This window comes from Rhinopithecus roxellana, chromosome 5, assembly GCF_007565055.1.
Source record: "Rhinopithecus roxellana isolate Shanxi Qingling chromosome 5, ASM756505v1, whole genome shotgun sequence".
In the NCBI taxonomy this organism is placed as follows: domain Eukaryota; kingdom Metazoa; phylum Chordata; class Mammalia; order Primates; family Cercopithecidae; genus Rhinopithecus; species Rhinopithecus roxellana.
The window spans coordinates 73,911,877-73,924,905 of NC_044553.1; the positions used below are offsets into that span (position 1 = coordinate 73,911,877).

A 13,029-nucleotide genomic window follows, 5' to 3' on the forward strand; every position below is an offset into this window, starting at 1 on the left:
CTCCCAGGTTCAAGCAATTATCCTGCCTCAGCTTCCCAAGTAACTGGGATTACAGGCGCAAGCCACCACGCCCAGCTAATTTTTGTATTTCTTTTAGTAGAGACAGGGTTTCGCCATGTCGGCCAGGCTGATCTCGAACTCCTCACCTCAAGTGATCCACCCACCTCGGCCTCCCAAAGTGCTAGGATTACAGGCATGAGCCACCACACCTAGCCTGGGTCTTTTTTTTTTTTTTTTGAGATGGAGTCTTGGTCTGTCGCCCAGGCTGGAGTGCAGTGGTGCGATCTTAGCTCACTGCAACCTCTGCCTCCTGGGTTCAAGCTGTTCTCCTGCCTCAACCTCCCGAGTAGCTGGGACTACAGGTGTGCACCACCACACCTGGCTAATTTTTGTATTTTTAGTAGAAACAGGGTTTCTCCTTGTTGGCCAGACTGATCTCAAACTCTTGACCTCAAGTGATCTGCCTGCCTCAGCCTCCCAAAGTGCTGGGATTACAGGCATGAGCTACCTTGACCCGCCTAGTGCTATGGATTTTAAAATTGTTCTGTGGAGTCTGTATTTTAATTCTGCAATCTTTATTTTCTATGATATCAAAAATTCTAGATTCCAGAAGCAGATATAACTTAAATTAGCACAGACAGATGTGATTTATGAGGACATGCCCTGGAAAGACTTTTTTTTCTTTTTTTTTTGAGTCGGGGTCTCACTCCTGTGGTCCAGGCAGGAGTGCAGTGATGTGATCACGACTCATTGCAGCCTCTATCTCCCTGGCTCAAGTGATCCACTCCATTTTTAAATTTTTTATAAAGGCAAGGTCTCACTATGTTGCCCAAGCTGGTGTTGCACTCCTGGGCTCAAGCTGTCCTCCTGCCTTGGCCTCCCAAAGTGCTAGGATTACAGGTGTGAGCCACAGTGCCCGGCCAGACTTTTTCTTGGATCTTGTTATTTGATCATCCCAGCAGAAAAGTTCAGGATAGTTGTGGATTGCTGAAAAGAAAAAAAATCTCTCAACTGGGGTCATAATTAATAGAAGACAGATTATTTTCAAATAAATTACTGAAACATACAGGAATGGTGAAATGAGATACTTGTTTCCTGTTAAGCAATTTTATTTCTTTTTTTTTTTTTTTTTTTGAGGCGGAGTCTCGCTCTGTCGCCCGGACTGGAGTGCAGTGGCCAGATCTCAGCTCACTGCAAGCTCCGCCTCCCGGGTTTACGCCATTCTCCTGCCTCAGCCTCCCGAGTAGCTGGGACTACAGTCGCCCGCCACCTCCCCCGGCTAGTTTTTGTATTTTTAGTAGAGACGGGGTTTCACCGTGTTAGCCAGGATGGTCTCGATCTCCTGACCTCGTGATCCGCCCGTCTCGGCCTCCCAAAGTGCTGGGATTACAGGCTTGAGCCACCGCGCCCGGCCTAGCAATTTTATTTCTTAGCCTGTTCACTTACTTGCAGGGTTCTTAACATTGGATCTGAAGGATTTTAAAGAGTTAACAGAAATTCTGAAATGGGATGCTTGTTTCCTGTCAAGCAATTTTATTGCTTAGCTTGTTCACTTATAGGATTGGATAAAACATTGGATCTGAAAGATTTTTAAAAGTTATCTTATCCAATTAAGGGGATAATGATTGGAGAAATGTTTAAGCACCAAAGTCGGTAAGTGGATTTTGCTACCAGTTTTTTAATGTTGGCTGCAGTTCTGCCTTTATCTTACAAAAAAGAAAAAAAAAAAAAGAATTAGCATTGCTCCGTGCTACCACCTGTGTAGACTGAAAAGCTTTAACCTGGAAATATTCCTAATGAATATAGAGGAGAAAAAGCAAACTGGTATGAATATATACCAAGGACTTTTTCCATAAGATATCCCCTGAGGAATGAACCTTCATTTTGCACCAGAGGCTGTGTCTCCCTGAGGAAATAAAAAAGAGATCCCTGGGGTATTAATGTCTGAGACATAAATTTATAGGGCTTGATTAGTGCTCAGAAACAAAAGTCTTAACAGGGATAGTATATTGGAATTAGGTGGTATATATAAGTAAATGCAGATACACTGGTAGGAAATTGGGTTTCATAAAAATTCTGTGTTTCTTTATAAAGAAAGTCTGAAGTTTGAACAGCAGGCCTGCCTGAGGAAAAAACTGATCCTGCAGAGAATGGAGGAAAGCTGTGGGCCTGAATCAAGAAACCCAAACTTTACAAAGATTCAAGCTTTAGGAGGTTTACACTTGACATTCGAATTTTTCATTTTGTTATCAGGATCTTTTTAACTTTTTTAATCCTTTATTCCTTGAAAGGATTTGGACTGTGTGTCATTTGATAAAAGAGAACTTCCTGGAATACAGTTCCCATGGCTAGGAGTGCTGCTTAAACAACCACTTGTGAGGAGCAAAGACCCCGGGCAAAGCCAGGGGCCAGTTTCTGGGCCCAGGTGATTGTTAAATTTAGAGGTCTTGATCACAGCTCTAGGAAATAGATTTTCAAACAAAACATCGATGAGTCAAAATTTATGGAACACCTCCATGTATACATTAAATAAACACTAAGAAAAAATATTCTAGCGACAATAAATGTAGTGGTGAAAAGATGGAATGGATTTGAGAAAATACCTCAATGTCTTCTCCAGGTATAAAAAATGTATTATTCAATGGAATTTTCAGTCCGACTAGAAGGTGGACGTAGCATTTACTAAAGGACAAGAACAAGAAAAAAAATTAAAGTAGGACAAGTGTGTTTAAGGTACTTTAATTTACAGTTTTAGTTTTGTTTATTTTTTTTGAGAGGAAGTTTTGCTCTTGTCCCCCAGGCTGGAGTGCAGTGGTGCATTCTCGGCTCACTGCAACCTTCGCCTCCCGAGTTCAAGCGATTCTCCTGCCTCATCCTAAGGAGTAGCTGGGATTACAGGCGCACGCCACCACGCCCGGCTAAGTTTTGTATTTTTGGTAGAGACAGGGTTTCGCCATGTTGGCCAGGCTGGTCTGGAACTCCTGACCTCAGGTGATACGCCGCCTCAGCCTCCCAAACTGCTAGGATTACAGTCGCGAACCACTGCGCCCGGCCTACTTTATAGTTTTAATTTTTTTTTTTTTACATAAAAATACTTTATTTTAGACCTCTACATAAAAATTACAATGAGGGTTATTCCCAGGTATAGGAGCGGTGTTTCTGGTTTATAAAGAAATCATGAATGATGTTTTCAGAGACACTCGTGAAAAAGAAATGGCTCCTCGGGTTCTGAGGGTGAGGAGGAGCGCCCGCCCCCTAAGATGCAGAGTGAGTGTGCAGCACAGCCGGACCAAGGAAAAGGATTTTACCCCCTTCACGCGGGTCGGGCCGTGCCCTGGACTACAGCTCCCGTCGTGCCCCTGGCCACTCGTATTCGGCCCCGCCCCGCCTGCCGTGTCCTGCGGCGAGCGCAGGCGTGCTGCACTCTTGTCACCGCGGGCTGCGGAGGCTGGGCGGGGCTTTCGAGCGCCCGCGGGACGGTTCCGCCCTCTGACTGCACCCCCCGGGCTTCTCTTTGCAAGGTTCACCTCGAATGAGGAAGAAGCGGGGAGGGAAGGGAAGGGCTGCGGCGGCGTGGGCGCAGCCCGTCGGGCCCGGGGCTGGGGAAGGCCAGGTCACGTAACTGCTGCTCTGGCGTCGGGCCGGGGAGGGGGCGCCAGCCCCGGCAGCGCGAACCCTGCGCGCGCCGCGGCTCCGAAACAGTTACCGGCTAGTAAACAACAGCTGCGCGCGCATCCGCATCAGCTGGCGCCGGGATACCGCACCTGCGACCTCCTTCTCCCTCAACCCGCTGCTCCGTCAGGCCAGCCTGCGGGGCCGTCTCCTCTGCTGGGACCCGAAGGAAGAACGGCGAGGGGGTGACCTGCGCCGGGGCGGGGGTTGGGGAGAACGCGCCTCCGGCAAAGGGGGTGGCCCGTCCTGTCACACGCAGGAGAAACCTAGGGAGCGGACCGTGGCTCAGTGGACTAGCTACGACTTGCCACGACTCTGAGCTGCAGTCCGAGGTGTCTTGATCCGCTAACCTCCTCCCAGACCCCGAGGACATTTCTGCTAGGAGAAGAGCGGGCGCGCCACCCTCACCGACCTCTCGGAGACAGAAATCCGCTCTGCCCCTGCATCCTACTCTGCTCGCCCTTCTCTCAGTAGTGTGGGTTATTTTTCCCGTTATGCATGCGCACCTTTCCCACCAGACCCAAGTGGATTGTCGACATCAAAAACACCGGGTGGCTTTGCATACACCTCCTCTCAGCCAGACCTGTGGGGTATTCACCTGATACACAACAGGTGGCCGGGTGTACACCTTTTTGCAATCTGATCCACGCTGTAGTCGCCTGATAAAGGTTGGCCTGCACGCACTTCTCTCAACTAGAACCGTGGGACACTCACCAGATAAAGGACTACCTCGACAGGAACCTGGGGGCTGAGGGGAGGGAGGCTTCCTCTGCTGCCCTGAGACCATGGCACTGAGCCTTTAGTCCTGGACCAGAGGGGATAGCTAGGTAGCTCTTCATTCTGAAGGAAAGAAATCACACAAGATTGGCATTGTTTTGTCTTTTTGTTTTTTGTTTTTTTTCTGTCTTAAAAAACAAATTCACCTATTGGTGATGCACTTTCTAGGACAGTCGGCTTGAATTGTGAATAGAAGGATTCTTAGTTGGGGTTTTTGGTGTGGTGTGAATCAAGGTTATTGAAATGTGTTATTTTTCAAGTTATCTTTTGTATTATTGGAGTCGAAAGTAGCTAGCGTAAGGGGAAGATTTTGCGAGGTTCTCCCCATTTTTTTTTGTTCTTAAAACGAACAAAATGCATCCTCCAGAAACCACCACCAAGATGGCTTCAGTTCGGTTCATGGTGACACCTACAAAGATCGATGACATTCCAGGTTTGTCAGACACCAGTCCGGACCTCAGCTCTCGATCTAGTTCCCGAGTAAGATTTAGCTCCCGGGAAAGTGTGCCTGAAACAAGCCGTAGTGAGCCTATGAGTGAGATGTCTGGGGCCACCACTTCGTTGGCAACTGTTGCACTGGATCCACCGAGTGACCGGACTTCTCACCCCCAGGATGTCACCGAGGGTAAGTAGAAACACAGGCCGCAACAAACTTTCATTACTGGCTTCTTTATCCAAGATGACCATCTATGGATCTGAAAGATCATAGTCATATAATTATGATTGGTCATCAGGAACCAAGGCACCTCTTTGTGAGATGCTTAGGAACTCTTTGGACATAGAGGCTCTTTGCAGTAGTAATTTGTCATGTGGGAAGGTGTATGACAAGGAGGCAGGCAAATGTATATTTTAACTTCCTCATTTTTGTCTTAGAAATGAAATGGGTATTTTGATTAGGGGTGAATATCAAAGAATGTAATCATTTTTCAGCACAGAGAATCCTAAATTTTAAAATTTAGTGAGTCGGATATGTGTTCTCTAGTCATCATTGACTATTTGTCTGCTTTAAGGCCGGTTACGTGGAGTAGTTATTGGTCATATCTTAGTAGCTTTCTTCCAAGACTTTGGATGTGCATTGCAAAGTTCTTTTTTGAAATCTATGTTTTTATGGAGACCTTGACGCAAGTAGCTAAGCCCACTCAGGGTGATGGTGGGTAGATCTAATGTGCTATTCTGTCAAATGGAAGACTTCTAAAAAGGCTTTTAGGGCCTGATTCCCATGTAATTTCTTCTCTCTGAGCTTTAGGTGGAATGTCTGATGAGTCTTTACAGTTAGCAGGTAGCACACAAGCCACTCCTGGCTCATGTTGACTGCTGCAGACCTTTAGCTTCCTAAACCAGTTTGTGTGTGTCAGCTGGCTTGGTTTTATTTGATGTACTGGGAAGAGGTGATGGAAGAGAGAGAAGAGAGAAAATGGGGAGATCGTAACGTTTTTTGGACTCTGAAATTTAAAAGTTTGAGACCTGTACTGCTTTATATATTTAGTTTTATGCTGTGTTGTAACTAATATCTTTTAGTGATAAAAATTTCCCTTAGAGGCTCTTAAAATAATATCCCACCCAAGTTTGAAAACCGTAGCCTCACCCACTGTCTTGTGAAAGCAAGGCTTACTCACCATTTTCCGGTGTCAGGAAATGTTGTTCCTTTTAACCTAAAGGGTTCAGGAAACCAGAATGATTTTAGTTCCTTAATTCTGTGTGTGCTTTTAATATGTGGAGACAAGGTAGATTTGGTAAAGTTTACAGTTCTAGAATTCACTCATCCTTGACTAATCATTTTTTCTTTTATGGAGATATTATAGGTTGGTTCTCAGACTTTACTGTTTTCAACTTTTTGACAAATTTTACAGTATATCATACATTGTATTAAAATAACAGTATGGAATAAAAATTGATCATTTCCTCTTCCTCCAAATTAATTCCAAATTGTGGTTTTAGTTTTTATCCATCATGCTTGTATTTAGGTTGTAAAAATACCAGATAAAGACTATACCAGTGTTGATTTTTTAATGTTGTAATTATTGTTAGGTAATTTATAGTTTAGCTTGTTAGACTTGTGACCTAAATGTTATGGAATTGTATTTTTATTCTTTGGAAAAATGGACTTATTTCAGTAATGTGTTAGACCAGCAGAACAGGATCCTTGTCCAGTCAGCCGTTCTGACGTTACCCTAGGCATTCTTTACAGTCTAGAGTGGTATCCTTTTACACTAGAGGGATAAAAATGGGGACTACAGGGGTAAAAATGGGGACATGTCTAAGTGAAATGTATGTTTGTTTACGTGGTTACAGATGTTAAAAGCTTGGTTCTCTATATAACACATTCCTTACTTAATGTTTAAATATTCTCCGGTACCCAGATGAAAGGGAAATTAATAGTCTGGCCATTAGAGAGCACTTTGCCCTGTTCTTGTGGAACTTTCTACTTTCTCAGTGACCTACCTTTTATCTTTTTTTTCTTTCTATATTTAAAAAAATTCTTATGATGACTGTCATCATGTGATAAATTTTCCCCACCATTAGAAGAAACCACTTAGAAACATAATTATTTCACCCTTGGCTTCTCAGTATGTGAAAGCCCCTATTAGATTTAGATGTAGATCTGCAAAGGTTGCTGTTGTGAAGAAAAGGGCCTAATGTTAGTATACGTTTTCTCTAGACTGGCTTTAATATAGAAAACAACTGCATCCTTTCTACAGTTGACCATCCTTAAGCTCATAGTGCATTTCACAATTAGTTTGCTATTTTAGTATTTACAGTTCTCTGAATTTTTTGACCCTTGTACATCCTTGTGTGGTTGTGACACTAGTATGATTCTTCTTTCCCCCATGCCTCCCACATTTCTTCATGTAGAGAAACTTCCCACCTAAAGTTTCTTGTCATATGTCTTTTACTCACATTATGTCACACAAACAGGGGGTGACACATGAAGATTTTTTTTTTTTTTGAGATGGAGTTTCACACTTGTTGCCCAGGCTGGAGTGCAATGGTGCAATCTCCACTGACTGCAACCTCCATCCCCCGGGTTCCAGTGATTCTCTTGCCGCAGCCTCCCAAGTAGCTGAGATTACAGGCATGCGCCACCACACCTGGCTAATTTTTTGTATTTAGTAGAGATGGGGTTTCACCATGTTGGTCAAGCTGGTCTCAAACTCCTGACCTCAGGTGATACACCCACCTTGGCCCCCAAAGTGCTGGGATTACAGGCGTGAGCCACGGCGCCGGGCCCCACATGAAGTTTTAAATACTTATTTCAGTGTGTTTTAATGTTTTCTGCTGCTGGCTTTCTGAGTAGACAGTTTTCTTTCTGCTATCAAAGTAATTTTTCTTTCATTTTGGCAAGTCTCCATTTGAATTTATAGGACTGTCTAGTTGGTAAAATCAAGAATCTTAGCGGTGTATTAGCTTATGTATGAAGAATGCCTTAAAGATACAAAAGAAACTGTTGAGAGTGGATGCCTCTGGAAAGTGAGTTACAAAAATAGAGTGGAGCCGGGCGTGGTGGCTCACGCCTGTAATCCTAGCACTTTGGAAGGCCGAGGCGGATGGATTGCCTAAGCTCAGGAGTTCGAGATCAGCCTGGGGAACACAGTGAAACCCCGTCTCTACTAAAAATACAAAAAATTAGCCAGGCGTGACGGCATGCGCCTGTAATCCCAGCTACTCGGGAGGCCTTGACAGGAGAATCGCTTGAACCCGGGAGGCAGAGGTTGCAGTGAGCTGAGATCACGCCACTGCACTCCAGACTGGGTGACAGAGCGAGACTCCGTCTCAAAAAAAAAAAAAAAAGAGTGGAATTTTCTTTTACCAAAACAATTAAGGGCATATACAATTTTAAAATATTTATAGTGTGTCATTTTATAGTAATTTGTTTGAAAAGCACATGTTAGAGCTAATGATCTAGAATCTCATTGTGATCAAACCATATTTTAATAAATAAGGAGACTTAAAACCCCAATAGATTAGACTAAAAAATAACAAAATAAATGAGGAAACTAAGGCTTATAGAGACGGTTATTTGTAGATCACATAATTGCAAAGCCAAGACTTAAGTTCAGGCCTCCTGACCTTTATCTAGTGCTCTTTCTTGCATCGTTTTGCCTCTGCTAGGATGAACATTTTTGACATGTGCTTTATAACCATGTGGCTATAAAGCATATTTTTATATGTCATTTGCAGTCCCTAATACTTTTTTTTTTTGAGATGAAGTCTCGCGCTGTCGCCCAGGCTGGAGTACAGTGGCGCTATCTTGGCTCACTGCAACCTCCATCTCCCGGGTCCAAGTGATTCTCCAGCCTTAGCCTCCCAAGTAGCTGGGATTACAGGCATCTGCAACCACACCCAGCTAAATTTTGTATTTTTGGCAGAGTTAGGGTTTCACCTTGTTGGCCAGGCTGGTCTCAAACTCCTGACCTCAAATGATCCTCCTGCCTCGGCCTCCTAAAGTTCTGGGATTACAGATGTGAACCACACACCCTGCCTGCAGTCCCTAATACATTTCAACCTTTTATAATTCAACAGATACTCCCCGAGACGCTGATATGTATGAGGCAGTCTGGTATTAACTGTAGGGAATATACAGATAACATACAGTTTCTGCCTTTGCAGATCTCATGGTATAGTGGTGAAAATGACTAGAGCACTTTACTTTTTCCTTCACCAAATATTTATTACTCTGAGCAATTATTAAGAATGAGACACTGGCTGGCTGTTAAAGATGTTGGGTGTTAAAGACAGAGAAAAAGAATCCGTTATCTGTTCTAAGGAAAGTTATGATCTAATAGAGAAAGCAAACACATTTGTATATAAATTATAATGCTGTATAAGTCCAACAGTAGAAACATGCAAAAATACAGCAAAGGAAAATGATCAACTAAGATAAAATAGAGACACTAAGAGACCAGAGGACTTGATAAAGTAAAGTGTGGTGAAAAGTGTAGAAAGATTAAAGACTGTGGTCAGATGGTTGAATGTTGTTGGAATGAGCAATTTCAGAGGTAGAGCATTTCTCACGTAATGTGATCTAGTGTGTAGCCTTGAAGTGGGTTTCTGAAGTGAAGAGTTGAAGTCTAACAACTTTGAGACTGGCTGTTAACCAAGTTTTTGTGAGAGATGTTAGAGACACAAAAGTAATTTAGATAAGTCCTTTCTTTAAGAAGGCGTGTCCTCTCTGAAACCTTTTCTGATTGAACCCCATATCCAGATATAATAAACCAGGCTCTTTTTGTCCCTATATTGCTATAATACCTATATCACTGTATTTTGTTTTTATTTACATACTGTCTTCCTCAACTATGCTGTAGGGTTCTTGAGGACAAGGATACAAAATTATTTACACCTAGTATAATATGTGATATCCCATATAACTTGTACACAATAAGTATATATTGAGCTGAAGATCTTGTAGACTTAAGAACAGAGACAAATTAAAAACATACTCTGATAAAGGCATATTAGTATGTAGTATGTACATTACATATGTAGTATGTACTACAGCAGTGCTACTTCGTCTGGCTGCATAATGAAATGATCTAGAGAACTTTTCAAAAAGTGCCTCTAGGCTGAGCATGGTGACTCACGCCTGTAATCTCAGCACTATGGGAGGCCGAGGTGGGAGGATCACTTGAGGCCAGGAGTTCGAGACCAGCCTGGCCAACATGGCGAAACCCTGTCTCTACTAAACATATGAAAACTTTTCCAGGTGTGGTGGTGCTTGCTTGTAATCTCAGCTACTCAGGTGGCTGAGGCATGAGAACCTGGGAGGTGGAAGTTGCACTCCAGCTTGGGTGACAGAGCGAGATTCTGTCTCAAAGAAATACATCAAAATAAAAATAAAAAATACCTCTACCCTGAGAAACAAAATCCAACAAAAAACAAAAAACAAAATTATCATTTTTAGCCACACACCAAAATAAGTGAATTATATTGTATTGCCAATCATAGGTGACTATTATTTTCTTTTGTTTTGTTTTTATTCTTCTTTTTTGAGAGAGAGTCTCACTCTGTCGCCCAGGCTGGAGTGCAAGTGGCATGTTCTCCACTCACCGCAACCTCCGCCTCCCGAGTTCAAGTGATTCTTCTGCCTCAGCCCCCAGTAGCTGAGACTACAGGCACGCGCCACCACACCCAGCTAATTTTTGTATTTTTAGTGGAGATGGAGTTCCACTATGTTGGCCAGGCTGGACTGTTATCTTTCTCTTAAATATATCTTCTATATTATATAGTTACTAAATACTATCCATATTTTACCTCGGCATTCTAATCGTGAGCTAAAATACATTGATTTGGTACCTTCTTAGCTTGCCTGAAAGCATCCTCTTGATAGTTTTTTGTTTTTTTGTTTGTTTTTTGTTTTTTGAGATAGGGTCTCATTCTGTCAACCAGGCTGGATACAGTGGTGTGATCATAGCTCACTGCAACCTCAACTTTCTGAGCTCAAGCAATCCTCCACCTCAGCCTCTTGAGTAGCTGGGAACACAGGTACATACCACCATGCCCAGCTAACTTTTTTTTGTAGAGATGAGGTTTTACCATGTTGCCCAGGCTGGTCTCGAACTCCTGCGTTCAAGCAGTTAGCCCACCTCAGACTCCCAAAGTGCTGGGATTACAGGTGTGAGCCACCATGCCTGGCCTTAGATTTTTTTTTCTTTAAAAAAAGCTTTTCAGTATCACTTGTCCAAAACATTTTGGTTATAGACCTAAACTGTTTTTCCTCTCTTCTCTATACTCCATAGCCAGATTAAACTTTATAATATACTGCTTTACACCACAAGAAGCAATCAGCCAAATCCAGAGTATGGAAAGTCTTATTGAATAACTAGATTCTTCAACAAATAACTGGGATGGGGCGGAGGAGGAGTGATGGGAAGAGAGGGAAAGCTGTTACAAATAAAAAGAGCCATATCAGCCAGATGCAGTGTGTGAACTTGGTTTGGATTCTGATGTGCATAAAACAAATGAAAAAAGATACTTTTGAGACAAGTGGGGGAAATTTGAACATGTACATGATATTAAACAATATTAAGAAATTGTTAATTTTCTTAGAGATGTTTATGACATTGTAGTAATGTAAAGCTGTTATCTATACAGATATATATTGAAGTATTTACAGGTTAAATGAAATGTACTCCAGCTCCTTCTTCCCCACTCCTCCCCAAAAAAGTTGGGGAGAGATAGACAAAACAAGATTAGCAACTGTTTATAATTTGTTGAAGTAGAGTAAAAGGTACATTTTACTATTTCTTAGCTTTTATCTTTGAAGCTGTCTGGGAACTCTCTGAGCTCAAGTGATCCTCCCACTTGGGTCTCTCAAAGTGCTAGGATTGGAGGCATGAGCCGCCATGCCTGGCCAATTTTTTAAAAAGTTAAATTACAATTAAAGGATTTTCTTTTATTGAGTGTGTCCTAGAATACTGTAGGTATTTGATTAAATATCAGTGATTGATACAGTGATTACCTCAACTTCTTATCTTTGATCTTTGGTGATCTCTTCTATGTCCTCACTAAGTCTTTCCATCATGAGCCCAAATTCTTCTCAGTGGCATGTTTCTAGATTCCAAATTCTCATAAATGTTGATATTACCTTTACTGGAATGGAAGGAAACTAAAGAAAGAAGGTACTCCTGCAAACCTGGGAACCTTATGAAAGTCGTGCTTTCCCATTTTAAAGCTGTTAGAAGAAGGGGAATGTTTCTAATGCTGACATTTAAGGCAACTTATAATGCTGTAAGCTTTTGAATTATGGCTGCTGCTTCTTTTGCCCTTCGTGTCTAACATATACTTCTGGACTACTAAGAACTTTGTGCAAATTCTAAAAAGGCACCTCTTTGTGCCCTGAGCCATCATGGCTTCACTGGAGAAGGGCAAGCTGGATTTCACCCCCCTTCCCCTTGCCCTTCTGGCTTAATGCCCTTGTGCACAGTCTACAAAGCTGTAGCTGGTGAGCTTGATGTTTCAGAAGAATGAAGTTACATGTGTTTAAGTTTTTGGTGATGTGTATTTCTGAGGAGTAGGTATGAAAGTTTGGAGAGCTATAGTGTAGAATCATGAGCATTTCAATTTTGTGAATGTTAAAACAATGTATTCTTTTAATGAAGTTATAAGTTTTACAAGTATATGGAAAAACAAGCAGCTATTCTCTGTTAAAACCCTGTAATTAGTGCTTCAGTGTATATATTTTTTTATTTTTTGAGACGGGGTCTAGGTAGTGCTTCAGTGTATGTATTTTTTTATTTTTTGAGATGGGGCTAGCTCTGTTACCCAGGCTGGACTTGGGTAGGCAGTGGATATTCAGAGGCACAATTGTAGTACACTGCAGTCTTGAACTCCTGGGCTCAAGCGATCCTCCCACCTCAGCCTCCCGAGTAGCTAGGACTACAGGCATGCGCCACCATGCCCAGCTAATTTTTGTATTTGCTTTTGGTAGAGATGGGGTTTTGCCACGTTGCTCAGGTTGGTCTCAAACTCCTGGGCTCAAGCGATCTGCCCACCTCGGCTTCCCAAACTGCTAGGATTACAGGTGTGACCCACTGCACCTGGCCCTGGTATACTTTTTAAGAATCTTAACAATTACATTTGAAG

The 13,029-nt window shown here is 42.6% G+C and overlaps 1 protein-coding gene across 4 annotated transcripts in view; it reads left to right on the top strand.

Annotated features, from left to right (window-relative positions):
* Positions 1-3,423: 3,423 nt before the first annotated feature.
* Positions 3,424-13,029, top strand: part of SLC12A6 (solute carrier family 12 member 6) — a 108,743-nt gene continuing 99,137 nt past the window's right edge. For 2 of the 4 annotated variants that reach the window (XM_030930090.1, XM_010386312.2), the window contains exon 1: positions 3,424-5,074. In XM_030930090.1, coding sequence (XP_030785950.1) covers positions 4,804-5,074 — 271 coding nt within the window. In that variant the 5' untranslated portion in view covers positions 3,424-4,803. The remainder of the gene's footprint in view (positions 5,075-13,029) is intronic. The other 2 variants (XM_030930089.1, XM_010386311.2) reach the window with 2 other exon arrangements.